This window comes from Nannobrachium achirus (genome assembly GCF_963921795.1).
Source record: "Nannobrachium achirus genome assembly, chromosome: 16".
Taxonomy (NCBI): Eukaryota; Metazoa; Chordata; class Actinopteri; order Myctophiformes; family Myctophidae; genus Nannobrachium; species Nannobrachium achirus.
This window is the reverse complement of record NC_137823.1, coordinates 43,160,013-43,176,172: the sequence shown is the minus strand read 5'-3', so window position 1 is coordinate 43,176,172 and position 16,160 is coordinate 43,160,013. Positions and strand designations below refer to the sequence as shown.

The 16,160-nt window shown below is 39.9% G+C and overlaps 1 protein-coding gene across 1 annotated transcript; it reads right to left on the bottom strand.

The window, feature by feature from the left end:
• Positions 1 to 358: 358 nt before the first annotated feature.
• ufl1 (UFM1-specific ligase 1) lies at positions 359 to 14,186 on the bottom strand. The gene is made up of 19 exons (XM_080744313.1): positions 14,004 to 14,186; positions 13,034 to 13,179; positions 12,028 to 12,056; positions 11,708 to 11,805; positions 11,311 to 11,425; positions 10,508 to 10,638; positions 10,345 to 10,403; positions 9,329 to 9,475; positions 8,731 to 8,906; positions 7,668 to 7,847; positions 6,563 to 6,689; positions 5,897 to 6,022; positions 5,133 to 5,253; positions 4,331 to 4,497; positions 3,595 to 3,725; positions 3,068 to 3,148; positions 2,872 to 2,957; positions 2,399 to 2,579; positions 359 to 1,659 (listed from the first exon to the last, which is right to left on the bottom strand). The coding sequence occupies exons 1-19, from the start codon at positions 14,078 to 14,080 to the stop codon at positions 1,429 to 1,431; spliced, it is 2,409 nt and encodes an 802-aa protein (XP_080600439.1). The 5' UTR covers positions 14,081 to 14,186; the 3' UTR covers positions 359 to 1,428.
• Positions 14,187 to 16,160: the final 1,974 nt, after the last annotated feature.

Here is a 16,160-nt window from a genome sequence, read left to right as displayed (position 1 = left end):
ACCATCTAGTTACTAAACCATTTACAGGGCTGGGAATAGGAAGCCACATTTTTTACAATGAATTTTCAAAACTTTTCCATAACTTTTACAACGTAGTTTGCCCCATTTCGATTTGGAATAATTACTCTTAAACAAGTCTGCTGTCAATGCACCTAGACAGACTTGAGCGAAGGTGTCACGTGACAAAAATAACAGATCTACAAGCTAAGAACCTATCAAGCATAAAACCGCATTTTACCATGTTACATCTTTCACGTAATGTTGGACAAAAACAATGTATTTCATTGCTGTCAGGCAGAAATCTCCATATTGTCCATATTTATTTTATTTTATTCGAATACTGAAAAACAACAGTTTTGGACAGTTTCAGGAGACATTGCAGGAACAATGTTAAATGACTGAAAATGATGGCCATGTGAGAGCATTCATTGAAGTGATGTGACTGGCATAACCTTGGGTTAAATACTGTAGCTACCTGCCTGGCCATGATATAAAACCAAAATATTCACAACCTTTGTTTTATATTAAAAATAATAATAATCTGTATTTAGATAGGCGAGTGTAAAATCACTCGAAGCTAAGGGCAGAGAGAGGGGGAACGAAATGTAACCACGGTAGTCTCAATCTAACAAGGGATATTATCTGGTCAATTACAGTCACAAGGCTTTTTAACTCGAAATATGTGTCATATTTCGAAGCTTGTCAAGGTACATTTACATCCGATGCTGATGCAGCGGGAACGACCGATTACTATACGCCAACTATAATATGGAGTTAGTGTAAGCAGGCTTCACACGGCCTGCCTTGTTGTTTATGTTGGCATTTGCTTTGTCTATGAGCCAAAAGTACGATTCTAATAAAAGCCTCTAAATGCAATGTGGGATTCCTCCTTCCTCACTCAGAGCACAGGAGCAACTGATGATGATTGACAATAAACTTGTCCAGGTATCTATATATAACCCAAGGTTCCACCAAAGTACAAAATCACTTTAACCCATTAAGACCGGGAAAGCATAATGTAACCACTTTAACCATCATTTTATACTTTCACTCTGCTTTATCGTGAAAATTTGTGCAAATCTTTGAATACAAACACTTTTAACACAAATCTTTGCATCTGGCGGGGTCCCTGGAACAAAATATTTTGAGATGGGGGTCCGCAAAATAAATACATAAAATATTGGGGGTCCTTGAAATGAAAAGGTTTGAGAATCACTGACATAGAAACTTGTGATTTTCATAAAACTGTTAAGGATTTATAACTTATAAGACATTTGTAGAATTGGCTTCAGGTCTTAATGCAGTAGCAGTATTCAACGGAACATAATCGCTCAATCACACAGACAGACAACTGGGATCATCAAACCCAACAACATCCATCTATAAATCAACAATCAGCGCTCCATTGCGCATCGCGACGATGTGACATCAGTCTACGTCGTTCACTGTCGTCTTTCTGGGCGACAGAGCGAGGTCCTTCAGTTCGGGCGTCAGGGACTTGAGCTCGCTGCGGATCAGCTGGGCCTCCTCATCCTTCTCTCCGCTGTTCTCCTCTTCCTCTCCCATCTCCTGCTTCTTCCCCCCACCGCCGCCCTGGCCCTGGGTCACCAGCTGCTTCACCACCAGGCCCTGGTAGCGAGACAGCAGCTGGTGCTGCTCCTGAAACACATGGACACAAACCACACCAGTGTTGATTTCGTCGACTAAAAAGATGACACAAAATGTCCATAGACTTATCTTTTTTTCGCTGACGAAAACTAAACAAAAACTAATTTAACTAAAACTGTGATTAAACAATTTTGTCAACAAATAAAAACTAGACTAAAATGTCAGGGAGGGACTAGTGGAGAAGAGATCCAGTAGAACTAAGATAAGTCATTTTATGTTTGGCTGTGTGCAGGTGTCACTCTCTGAAAATAGCAGATCTACAAGCTAGGCGCGACACGTTGTGAGCTTGTAGATCTGCTATTTTCTGCACATAGTATAAATCAGGCATTTCAACACCACCACGGCCCGCCAAAATACATTTTAGTCGACTAAATGAACTATAGATTTAGTCGACTAAAATCTTATGGTATTTAGTCAGCGAAAACTAAACTAAAACATTTCAGATGACTAAAATATGACAAACTAAATTCAAAAGACTAGAACTATTTAATTGAATTAACTGATGAAATATCATATCGACGACAGCTTGCCTTTTACTCAATTCAAAAACACAATGCCACAAACACAATCGTTAATCGCAATTGTTTGTATGACAATTAATCATCAACTTAAATTTGTAATCGTAGACAGCCCTACCTGCCATGGGCCAGGTAACCTAAATCAGAACCTAAAGTTACTAAATCATGTATGCATTCACTGAGTGATTAGGTCCATGGCTTGGCAGTAGTACCGGCGGTATGCGTCCGTTGAGTGTGCCAATGATTTGAGGCACACAGCGTCCTGGCGCGTGGAGCATGCAGTTGGTGCTGGCCTGGAAGAGCAGAACGCTGGTCAGGTGGAGAGCCAGCGCCGGGTCCTCTGTCTCTTTTAACTGCTCCATCAGCGCCTGGCGGTGCACGAACACAGCCTGCCTGCAAACGGCACACAAGACACTGATGTCAGATCTGTGAAGGGCGCTGCTTCTTTGCCATTAAAAACTTTGCCAACTTTTATAAAGAGAGAACTTCTCTTTGAATGAAATTGTAGTCGGAACATTGCCAGACATTTCCCCAAGCATCTCTATGTCACTCAAAGCCGGGACAAGCATTAATGTCATTAAAACCATGAAAGCATCAGTGTAATTTATTTGTATTTTAACCATTATTTTAATACTATTCGAAACTAGCAGATTATTAAGCTCATAGCACGGTTAGCATGGTTTACCTGTCCCTTTTCTTGTCTCCCTTCTTCAGCATGAAGCCACAGACCTCAGCTGAAATTTCAACGTTGGTTAAAAAGTCTTCAATAATCTGTGAAGGAGACAAGGTAAATAAATAAATACATACATACATGTAAAAATTCAAATGTAATTACATAAAAATAAACTATACAGACAATTTGATGGCAGAAAACATCTTACTTTTCCATTCAGACAGTTGTGCAGCTTCATTAGAGGTTCTTTAGTTTCGTCTGGTAGTTTTCCCAATATCTTCACTCTGGCCTAAAGGACGACATATGGGGGAATTCAGTGAGACTTTAAGCATGTGTAGGGGTAAACTGACTTGTCCAAGGACACTGTGATTGTAAACACGTTGATGGATATACTGCGCTTTTGCATGGATTGGACCAATAACATTTAGGTTATAGTGCATCTCTACACATTTGGCAAAATCACTCCATTGCAATGAAAGAAAACTTTTTAACCACTTGTATCACCTATTTTATACTTTGTCGTACAACAGTGTCACGCGCCAAAATAGCTGATCTAAAAGCTCTTTACGCTTTCCGGCTTGTAGGATATTTTCGCCTATAATGACATGCCCATAATCTCCATAAATTGGGTGTGTAATTGATAGAAATGTATATTATTGGGGTGAACGACTCCTTCAACGGGTTAATGTGTGGACCTCTGGGAGTATATTCAAAGTAAAAGGATAACAAAGTCACCTCACTGGTGATGGAGTTGGAATTCTCCACTGACATCATCAGCTCAGCAGCCAGGAAGTTGACCAGGATGTTGGTGACGTCGGTGCACACGGTTTTCAGAACGTGCCTGGCGATGTGGACCTGGGTTTCATCTGCCAGATCAAAGTGGATGAGGTGAAATCAGTATTGCAGAGTACATTTACTCTAGTACTACTGTACAATGTTGAGCTTTTTAACTTACTCAATACCTAATATTCCACTTCATCTCATAAGCAAATATTGTACTTTTTAACTCCTTACTAGTATTACAAAGCATACACTAACCAGCTAAGCCCTATTTTATATTAGGCTATAACCGATCAATCTACAAGCTCACAATGTGACACATCACGAAAAGAACTGTTTGCATGTGTTGCAAATGCATTATAGCTACATTCATAAAAAAGTACTTCTTCCACCACGTCAACCCACCTAAATAATCATATTTGAACGGGGGACCCCCCACACTGCCTCCCCTGAAATGCACGAGTTTAGGCATTCATTTTTGTTGGACTCGGTTCCACAGATAAATCTTGTAAAAAAAGTTAATCTACAAGCTTTCAGTGAACTTTGTAGATCGTCTATTTTCAAAATTGTATTTGACAATTTGGACAATGTTTGACTGTTTTTTGTAGAATAGTTTGTTGATTACTTTTGACCTAGTGTATGTGTCCACACCATGCAGTGGTAGGCAGATGCAAATAGTGGCTTACTGCACCTGAGAAGAACTTGGCTCCCTTTTCAAAGAGGCGGATGTTGTTGTAGAGGTTGGTGATCTCCTCCTGGAGGTCTTTGATGCTTTTCTTCTTGTTGGCCCCTGATGGAGAGCTGGTGGAGGACATGAAGACTGCCCGCACCACCTCCTGGTATGTCTTGGTCAAAGGCCTGCAGAGAAAGACATGCTTCCATGTTAGATGGTGAGAACAAAGATATATTGTTTTTGGCTTGGAAACATGAGCCTACATTATGAACAACAATTAGTCTGAAACAAAAGTCTTACACCTCTTAGCCATCTTACACCTTTGAATGGTGCTAACCACTCCTACATCTGGCTTCGTGTGTATGTCCGTCCCGCAGCGCTTGGCATTGACCAAGCTTTGCGCGACGCTTCATGGAATTAACTCATAAATGGCACAGCTCATTTCTCATTTGATTTTTTTTATTGTACTTTTAGTCAATATAATAACTACCGTCAGTTTAACCCATTAAGCCCTGAGAAGTGCCTTCTAAATTACATTTTTCAAACACTTTAAATATTTTTCAAGAATGTTCAAAAAGTAGCACTGCGAGCTTGTAGATCTGCTATTTTTGAACAGCAAACACTAAAATCTCAGGTGCTTTCCTGGTTTTAATGTGTTAACGTTGGGGTAGTAAAATAAATGATTTAATTACTTAATCATAAGGTTATGCAAAGAAAGAAATAAAGAAACAAACAAACAAACAAACAAAGAAATGCGAAGAAGAGGTGGAGTCAATAGTATTATATTTATGTATTTATTTATTACAGCAATCTATATTACCTTACTAAATGTTCCGCCAACTCAGAAAGAATTTCCTCAGGACAGTCACTCAGTCGCTCCTCTAAGACGGCCACTATTTCCTCCAGGGTCATAAAAGGGACTTCAGTCTGTTTGCCACGATCTAGGAAAGAGTCAAGCGAAGCCAATTGGTCTCCAGGGAGCACTACATTTACCTACAGTCTTACACAAAACACTCTAATAACCCAGGGGAGGGATCTTTAACCAACCAGCCATTAAGCTCTTGTTAACTCAGAGGGCCTAAATTAACAAGGTGTAGGCCCTGACTATACGCATGTGGATATTTTTCTAAATGAATATTTAAATAAACATGACACATGACCTTAGTTTACACAAAAACATAACGCGGAAGCGAGTTCCCCATCAGAGCGCTTCTGTGTTAAATTCGACATAGGATGTCAAAACACATGATTTAAGGCGTGTCAATAACAACTCTGGACTAACCTTCCATTTTTTTTATTTGTGTTGAAATCTGTCAACATAGAACATGTTATGTTTTAAGCCCCCTCCATCTTAACCAGATGAATCCTAGCATCCCTATTCTGGGCATGTCATAATAATAGGCAAACATTCAGCTAAACTAAAGCACACTGCAATGCGCTGCGCTGTAAGCTTGTACATTGGCTATTTTCGCTGAAGAGATTTGTTGCAGAGGGGAAAAATAAGGGGACCAAGTACAAATTTGTAGGACCCCCGGTCCATAATGTATATACGAGGGTTTAAATACACTGTGACCACAACCATACTTTGTGGGGCAGGTCCGGTTTCTTCATCGCTGTCTTCATCCCTCCTCCCTCCCTTCTTCTTGGTTTTGCGTATCCGGAACTCTCTGGCGTTGCCTCCTCCACCACTTTTCACACTGCCACTACCCTCTGGGAATCAGGAATACAAGGTAGCACACGAAATGGACGGAAATTATCAACATCTTGGGATAAATTACACAGCAACACTGTGTGGACAAAATTATGTGCTAATAATATAATGCCATATGTATTGTGTAGCTGCAATACTTTTCCCCACAGGGTGATGCTGTGGAATCAGTAACGATTTGTAAGTGTAACTGTAGTGAACTAAACCCTGTCATGACCATTCTAATATCTCAAACATGTATCTATATTGAAACTAGCCCTTCTCTATGTACCATTACAAAAGCATGGATGGCCGCGGTTATAATTTTTCTTTACCAGGTGAAAGACGAGACGTATTGTCGTCCATTGCCGTAAGTAATCTGATTACATGGTGGACGGTGGTGTGTTCATGGAGCCTCAAAAGTCAGGTAAAATCAATGAAAACCCCTGACAGGGTTTACGTAACTGAATTAATACCTGCCGATTTTGCTTTTAATAAAATTCTGTGCTATGTGAGAATGTGTGTGGGTGTCTGTACTTCTAACCTAAAGGGTTTTAGCTAACCTGTTGTCTTCTTCTTGCGCTCTGCCTCTTTCTTTTCCTTTCTAGAAGGACCAGTGATTTCTGTCACCACAGATTGCCGCTTCAGATCTTCTTCGGTTACTAGAAACACTGGGTTATTCTTGACTTCCTGAAAGAGCACAGCACCAAAATATTATCGACATGGATATCTGTATTAGGGCTGTCACGATATGACATTTTACACAACGATTAATTGTCACTCAAATAATTGGCGATTAGCGATTTAATTGTGTTTTTGTCGTTGACAATTACATTTCTGTTTGGCTTTTAGGCTTTGAAGTTGCACATGGCAGATATGACACATAACCTAAATATACAAAGAATTTACTGACATATTTGACAACTTTACTTAAAAAAGTACATTGATAGTGGAAATAGCCGATCTACAAGCTCACAACGCGTCGCGATGCGACGCGTTGTGAGCTTGTAGATCTGCTATTTCCACTATGTTTGACCTCTTTTTAAATATATGAACATTTTTCAACATGGAAACGATTATGACGACTAAGAAAAATAATCACGATTATGTAAAAAAAAATCACGATTAGACGATTATGTAATAATTGTGACAGCCCTAATCTGTATATTCAATATCAAAATAAAAACAAAGCTTTTAATTAGATATGGTACTTACTACTTACTTAACCCTAAATATATTCTTGTGATGCAGCCTTCGTGTTACAATATTAGATTGCGGGCTTTTGCTGCCTTATTGAAGTGATGGGGAAATAAACAAGCTGTATGCAACAGTGGTGTTGTAAAAGTGCGACATCTAGTGGCTGAATGTTGTATCTTAAAGTTGCACCCTAAATACCTTAGACTGAATCCTATCATCCCTATTTCTGGGCATTTTATATGTATTAGGCTAACATTTGACATAAAAAATTGGTAAACTTTCACCAAAAATAGCCAATCTACAGGCTCGTACAGGCTTGAAGATTGCCTATTGGCAAAGAGATTTGGTGTAGAGGGAAAAAAGGAGGGGACCAAGTATAGACGGCTGGGGGTCCCCAGTCAACAAATGATATAAGCGTTTAAGTGGTTACATGTCCCCTGTAATCCATATCTTTGAAAATGAAAGCCGTACCATTTGAGCTTTAAGCTGCATGGCGTCATCAAACAGAGAAAGGCAGTTGCTGATGAACTTCTCGCTGACGACCACCGTGTCTGCCAGCACCCTGGCAGAGGACTGCACACCGGCGTTCCTCATGGCCTGGTTGATCAGTATCACGCCATCCTCCACTGACAGACAGCTCGGCAAAGTGGACTAAGTCAGGGAGGGAGAAGGGAGTCAAATTAGTTAGTATATGAGAATGTAAAGAATGTCTAATCAGAATGACGAATAAGATGTCTGATTTGTAACCTTTTTTTTTTTTAACCCATTCAGGCCGGGAACACATTTTAGTGTAGTACGGTACATGTACAGTATGTAGCAACATACATACAGTTTTTGTAATTTTTGAAGAATATTTTACTTTCTTTCAGAAAACTTAGGTCAGGCCTAAATGGGTAACGCGACACAAACCCTAGTGTTTCACATTCTGTGAAAATACAAGATCTACATGCTCACGTCAGCTTGTAGATTGTCTACTTTCAGAAGAAAACGGTTTAGAGAGCAAAGAATTTAGTGACTAGGGGCGGCTGTGGTTCAGGAGGTACAGTGGGTTGTCCAATGATCCGTGGAACTGAACCCCACATTGCCACCAAAAAGTTGTTCGGTGGAAACTTGCCACCATTGGTGTGTCAATGTGAAAAGTGAGGACTATAATGTTGCTTCACCTCCCAATGAATGAATGAATGAACCATTGCAAAGCGATTTGAGTTCACAATGTGCTTAGAAAAGCGCTATAAAAATGCAATCCATTATTATTATTCATTAGTTGGCCATGTACACTTGTACAGACGACCCTGGGGGATCCCGGGTCAACAATGTATGTATAATGTGCGCACGCACGCATGCACACACACACGCACACACACACACACACACACACACACACACACAAACACTCACCAACCCCTCTTATAGACACCAACCCCTCTTATAGACACCAACCCCTCTTATAGACGGCTAGCCTCTTGCAGAACCGCACCGTAGAAAGCAATTTGCGTAATACATTCATGTAAGACTAGAAGGGCGGTGTAAGCACCTGGATATCAGCCCACGTAGCTGAGTTGACAGCTTCCTCCACCGAGGCCTCCACCTGGTCTACTAAGGCCTGGCCCACACATGCAGCTCGCAGGAATAACAGCTTGCTGGATTTGTAGCGCTTCTTAATGTAGCCTGCTGGGTCAGGGATCCCCAACCGGACCAACGCATCAAACTCTGCATGGAAACACAAAGAAGAGTTAGGTGGGTTTCCAGCCCAAGCTTTGTTACACATACATACTCAGAGGTAAGCTCTTATTAAGCCCTATACAATTAGTCATATGACGATAGGGAAAGATTATCCATCTACAAGCTCTCAACGCATCGGCAGGCAACACGTTGAGCTATTGATCTGTTGTTTTTTGGCGAATGTTCCCCCGAGGATAGGGCTACTGGGGTTCAAGTCAATTAAACTGTCATAGGACGAAAACAAGTGGAAAATATCAACAAGTCGAAGATCACACCACATTGCCATGCAACGTGTAGAGCTTGTAGATCTGCTATTTTTATTTTTTCATTGTGTATCGTCATCATTATGTAAAAAAAGAAAAAGAACAATGAAATATTGAGAACATTGTAAATAATTGAAGAAAGAGTACCCAGATATCCGTTCTGCTTAAGGAAGGAGTCCACCCATGCATTCTGTGTTTTGGAGTAAATATCAGGGATGTACACGGCCTTGTCCTGGCGGCCTCCCACCACGGCACCTTTAAGACGTCCAGTATTCACCAGCTCCTCCAAGACAGCTAGCAAGACCACATGGAAGCAGCGTTATTACACATAACAGGGGGTTGGGATTCGGAAACAGGTCCAGGTTTATCAAACTGTCAGAGCTGGTATGTGGACTTCTCGTCTGCTATCGCAATACTGGTGGTTCTCAAACATTCACATTTAAACGACCACCATAACTCTGAGAGTGTACAACGTGGAACGTTCCATTTCTATACATTCAGAGTTACCGACCTGTAAGGGTCCATTTCGAACCCCGAAAAGGAATCGTTAAATGGAACCGTTAAGGAATCGGACCGCTAAGATCATGGGTAATTATTGGCTCCATTTGGCACTGGTGTCATAATTTACTATAACTGTTTTCTCCCCCTTACTATTCACTTATTTCACTACTTACTGATGCACCTTCTCTTTTTTGGTACTGTACTGCTCTTGTTTTTACTCTTATCTATTTTTTCCTACTTCTCTGTAACTTTGTAAATAACTGTATACTGCTGTGCTACAACTGGACAACTAAATTTCCCCCTTGGGATAATAAAGGTATCTATCTACTGTACAGTGTTGTTTTGTATTGTATTGTATTGTACAGAATTTTGTATTGATAGTCATATCACCACTTTTTTTACAGCCTGCTCAGCGACTACAGATGAAAATTAGCTTATGTCTAACTCTGGCACATTTACATCGATGTGAAAGCTGACGTGTTGATTAATGTGCTTTGTCCCTGATAGATAAATAAATACATAAATAAAATAAACAAATAAAGAGGGAATCATTAAGGAAAGGGAAAGGATCCCCACCCTACACACAGTAGGCTATAAACCACCACATCTCCTAAGCGCTGCTGAAATTACTAATTAAGTCAACAAATGAAAGAACTGCTTACAATATAGAAGGTGTTCCTGAAATCCAAACGTTCCAATCATGGTGCTGACAGGCGTTGGCCTAGAGAATACAACAACAACAACAGTAGGGGATTCAGTTTGGAACATAAAACACAAAGAAAAACAATGCTCTAATTATGCTTAGACAATGTTTGGGGGGCGTACCGAGTGATTGCACTGAAGAGCCCACTGATGCGTGCCTTGTGCCGCGCTACAAACGCTTGTGTAAATATGACACCCCTGTTGTACTGGTCCATTTCCCCCTGGATCAGCTTTCCTATACGCCTTGACAACTCCTAACGTATGAAATAAAACACACCATTAAACATCACGTTCTCCTTTCTCAAGATGCTTTTTGGCATGAAAAGACACATTCAGACAAAAGGAGTCTTTTTTAGGGAGGCAAGAGGTATCAATAGATAGATAACCGCAATATGATTTATGATCTGGGTGAATATTTAACCAATGCTTGCTTCCAAAATAGGGATGCAAGATATAGAACTTTTGACCAATATCCGATTAATTGTTCAAATGAATCGTTACAATACCAATATTACAATACACGTTTTACAGTAGGGTTTACCATACACCTGTTATACAGTGAGTGACTGTGAATCGGGGTGCAGATGCAAAAAATCTTGTATTCTTATTACATGATTTATTAGGCCTACTGATGCACATAATAGTTCAAACAACTAAAATATAGTAAAGATGCAACACTTATTTTTACTCAACATTTTGCCTTCATGTGCTTTTATATTGTTGCTGTCAGGCAGAAACCTCTTATCTCCATATTTCAACTTTTCGTGTTTTTTCGTAAATTAACGCCTTACTTTATCATCCTACAGGTCACACAAAAGCATCAAAAGAAGCAGATCTACAAGCTCGAAACGGATACGATATATTCCAAGATATATATATATTTTTTTATTATATTGTGTGAGTTGAGTGGCTGCAGCGTGACTCACCTCTGTCAGGAAATCCCCTGGAAGGTCATAGTTCTTACAGAGATCGGAAATATTTATAAAACCAGCCCCTTGTAGTTTGTCATTCACCTCCTCTGCTAAGCTGTCCAGGTAAGTACTGCAATGAACGACATTAGATACACAATGTCAGTCATTTTTATGAATATAGTCTAATCATCTGGTGTTTCCATTTACTTTTAAATGTGTCACTCAAAAGTAATCAACAAAATATCACAATTGGTCAAACATTGGCCAAATTGTGATAATAGCTGATCTACAAGCTTGTATATCTGCAATTTTCACATTCCAGCCAATTCCAGTTGTCAGGGTATTCAAATATAATTATTTTGGGGGTGGTGGCCTGAAAAGGTTGAGAACCACTGTACTATCTTATACTTACTTATCTATGAGTTGGCCCAACACAAGACGGACTCCTTTTTCAGTTCTTGCTATGTCGTTTGCTCTATTTTCAACATGGACCAAATCCACATTGATACTCTGTAGAGGGAAGGATCATGGAAGGGTTTATGGGAGGTTTTAGCCAAGACATTAAAGCGTATAGTAAGAATACTATAGAACATCTGTTTTAGCATTATGATTTATAATGAGAAAATAACTGCTCACTGATTTTTCACACATTTTGAATTAAAACAGGCCTTTATGTGGGTCAACAGCATGTCAACTATTTTAAATTAATAAAATAAGTTTGCTTGAACGCACCTGCTGGAGATCGACAATGTTGACACGCCCTGTGAAAAAGACAAAGTCTTATTCTTATTCACACACCAATGGACACAAAAAACTCTAAAGGCAAAACATTTAATCATAGTAAAAGATAGCTGATTACAAGCTCAATATTCGTAACGCGTTGTGAGCTTTTTTTTTTTACATTTCAAATTTTCATTGACGAAAGTGGTTACAATATTTTTTCTAGGGTATAGAATGTGTCTCAGTGTGCGAACAAAGCACTGCTAAAATATTTCATTCATACACTAGTATAGTTACAAAATCCCTGTGCACCTGAAGTACACCTGACTTCGCATCACTTCGCCTCAGTGTGCCATGTAACACTGTTTAGGAACCACTGGTCTAGGCTATTTTAATGGTCCACGAATGAATATAAGCCACGAAGGCTTTTGCTGATATCCTCTTAGCATAACCTTCAACTCTACTACACATACTGTTAATAATCGTGATAATAATAAACTATTCAATCAAAGATTATTCCATAATAATTTCCAGTTGCCTTTCCAATACTGTAAGAATACTGTATGAAAATTGCAGTCAATTGCAATATAACACCAGTATGGTCCTATAAATATAGATTTTGATGAAGATGTTCAATGTTGTGGTAACAGTAAACAGAATTGAAGCTTGGACTTAACCAAGCAACTCTAAAGATGCTATTTTTAAAGGTGGTACGCAAGACCGTCGAGACATTTCCAACGAGTACTTCCAAACTCCAACACTTAGAAAGAGTGCACAGAATGTATTTATTTATTGATTTTTATGAAACAAAAACTTACGCCAAGATTAACATTGTTTAATACAATCAGATCAGGACTTTTCTGTTAGGATGCATGAGCTGTCAAGGGTTGGTGTTGCAACTCTAGATGCCAGATATTAAAAATAGCATCTAAGTCTAAGAGCTGCTTGCAGCCAAGTTCAACCTATAGTTCAGCACCATCAAAATGTTCCTGTCATGTGTTGAGTAGGTTGAACTGACCTCCATGAATGTACAGCTCATCTTTGATGTCCCTGCTGATCTGGGCTGGGGTGATGTACTCCTTCCCATCCAGTGTGTGCACCACGTCCAGCTTCTTGTCCTGGACCAACTTGGCAATGATTTCAATACAGTTCCTCTCTGACAACCTGTTGGAATTGTTCAAACACATAAAGCGTTGTTAATACATTACTGACACTACGATAGCTGAAGAGAACATATCGTTGCTGTCAGGCAGAAACCTCGTTACACATGTTCTCATTCGTATTGGACATTTTCTAAGTTTAAGTCTAAGGGGGGGGGGGGGGGGGGGGTGGGGCATATTGTATGACGGAGTCGCTCGCCGATCTACAAGCTCACAACATGTTGTGGACAATCACTTGCTTCAAGTTGATAAGGACTAGAAACCACTGAGTGACATCTAGACCTACTGCACATACAGTATAAACAGAGCTGATACCTTTAAACATATTTTAAATCTTTTTTCGTATACCATTCAAATCGTATTGAGAAAAAAGAAATGCTCCAAGTTCCAAAAAGCTTTATACCCTGGCCTGCATTGATTGATTGATTGAAGACTATAAGTTTGCATAGAAAAAGGTAGTTTCATGACAGTACAGTTCACTGGTACACAGTCAACTAAAAGGAGATCCTAATAAGCTTTTCGGCTTATTTGCACAGGAAACCTTTATGTATCTCATCTAACATTGAATGACAGTAGATATTGTAAATATAAATATTGTAAAAAAAAAAAAGAAAAGTGAAAAAAATATAGTAGATGTTTACAATAGCACATAACAATAACATGTATATAATGACACAATGTGAGTATGTGACACAGTGCTGTTTACACAATGCTGAATGCTGTACATTGTACGTTGTCAGGGAATAAGTTAATCCTGATTTCTGGACACGTTAGCATTAGCCCCACACTAGAGCAGCTTTGTATGTCTGTGTGGTTGTTTTGCATTACCTTTGCACAGAGTCAGTGAACTGTGCTCTCTGGAAGTCTGCAGCAAGGCGTCGGATCTCTTCCCACGCGGCTGCCATGACTGAAAGCTAACCAGTTGTTTGATTTAAACAACAATCCTTATGAATGAAACAGCTGCTTATCTACTAGCAAGAGACTGCACTGAGTGCACTCTGCTCTGTGCTCTGCTGCTAACACACACGTCAACATTCAGTGACGTAGTACGGACTACGGAGAGCCGTGCGGTCCAGTTCTTTCCTGGGATCAATTCACTGCACCGGCTGCAGATCTGGTTTGGTTGTAGAGCAGGATGAAATGTTTTTGGGTGACATTCTGGAACAGGTGACATGGTCGGGAGACTTTCTCCAAAAACAGGAGGGTTGCTGCGTTAATTACTGGTGGTGGTGGTGTAAAGTAAAGTAAGTACATTTACTCAAGTACTGTTGGTATTTTAACTTTATTGGAATAGGCCCTGTGGTTTCTGTACTTTTACTTCTACTCCTGCTATTTTCAAGATTTGTATACAAACAAAAGTTGTGAAATGGGACATTCTGCATAATGAGTAGGCTACTTCTACTTTAAAGGACAACTTTGTTTTTTTGTTTTTTACAACACAAGTTCATTTTTTAGATTGTAATTAGAGTAAAGAAAAGATGAGTGTTAAAATGTTTTCATATAGCCTACTGCTTTCTATAGTCTTTTGCTATTTTAGCAAGTTTGTTCGGGAAGGGGAATGTGTAGACCTACAAGTGCATGGCTATATCTCTTTTTAGACACAATAAGCCAGTGATTTCTTTATTACTATTTACAGTAACACTACTAGTCCCCATAAGTCACATCTGCCCATAAAGATTGCGATGCAACTTGGGAATGAGCTTATTGTGTCTAAAAGATATATTTAGCTGCTTGTACGCATGCCCCCACCCACTGAAATCAAAAACATTACAATGGCTAAAAATGATAGAAAGCAGTAAATGAAAACTTTTTAACACTCATCTTTTTTTACAATCTCAAATATCAGAGTTATGGGGGTCCTTGATATTTAAAAGTTTGAGAACCCACTGTGCTACATTAAATGGAACAGCAACTTAATTAATATAAATTGGTAAGACCTGTGAATGAAGTCCCAATTTCTTTTCAATATGGCTGCAGTGCATAGAAACTCCTGTCATTCATTTGTTTGACCAGTAGGGCGGTCTGTGGTCACACTGTCAGCCCATGTGGTTATTATTGCCCTGCTTCATGGTCACATGGGAATCACATTGATTTAAATCATGTCTGAACTGCAAAACTTTTTTTTTTTTTTTTTTTTTTTGTAAATTATATTTGAATCCCATTCAGGCTGAATGAAACCAATTTCACTCCTCCTGAGTCTTGTTCAGGCTGAATGACATGACAATGGGAACTGTGCTGTCAGTGTGTGGAACACGGCCAAGTGGTTCTCAAACTTTGGTTCCAGGGGGTCCCCCAGCAACATGAGGTATCAGAATCACTTTAACCACTTTAAACCCTACACTAGTATATACTGTACATCGGCTATTTGAGAATATCCCATCTGCAAGCTCACAACGTGTTGAAATGCGGCACATACTGTGAGCTTGTAGATCTCCTAGCTCCTTTCGGAACCCCTCACTCCACTGCTACGCAGCTCCGAGATGGGGTTCCTACTGGTAGCATGCCGGAATCCTCAGGCCGGATCGCCGATCCGCCGTTAGGGAACACTTTCTTACCTTTGGTGAACACTCTATCCAAAAAGTGACCGGTCTCTATTCATCTATAATCGTTTTACTTCTTTAAGGTGGAAGAAACTCGAAGCAAGGGGGTGAAATAATGTTTTTATATCGCTCGAAAGACCAGCCGGCTCTGTGTTTTCCCGTGTTTTCCCCGTTGTAGTCTCGCGTGGCCAGACTGTTGCCTCCGCGATTTGGTCAAATGCTCACCGTCCGTGCGTCCGTCCGTCCGTGTGTCCTCGCAGTTTGTGTGCACCTAATCTCAGTCGCCGTTGGCCCGGTCGCTGCCAAAGTGAGCACACACATTCCCTGGATGCCAATCTAGAACCTCTGCCCTAAATCTTTCAAATGGACCTTTTCTAGCGCGCCGATGTTTGCAAAACACATTTCTGTGCACTACTCTTACAGATTTTGTCCAAAAATCCTACAA

Coding starts and splice junctions, on each gene's coding strand:
- ufl1 (XM_080744313.1), bottom strand. CDS start 14,080: ATGGCAGCCGCGTGGGAAGAGATCCGACGCCTTGCTGCAGACTTCCAG. Junction 8,907..9,328: donor TAAGCAGAACGGATATCTGG/GTACTCTTTCTT, acceptor GTTTCCATGCAG/AGTTTGATGCGTTGGTCCGG. Junction 6,690..7,667: donor TGCAGCTTAAAGCTCAAATG/GTACGGCTTTCA, acceptor GTGCTCTTTCAG/GAAGTCAAGAATAACCCAGT.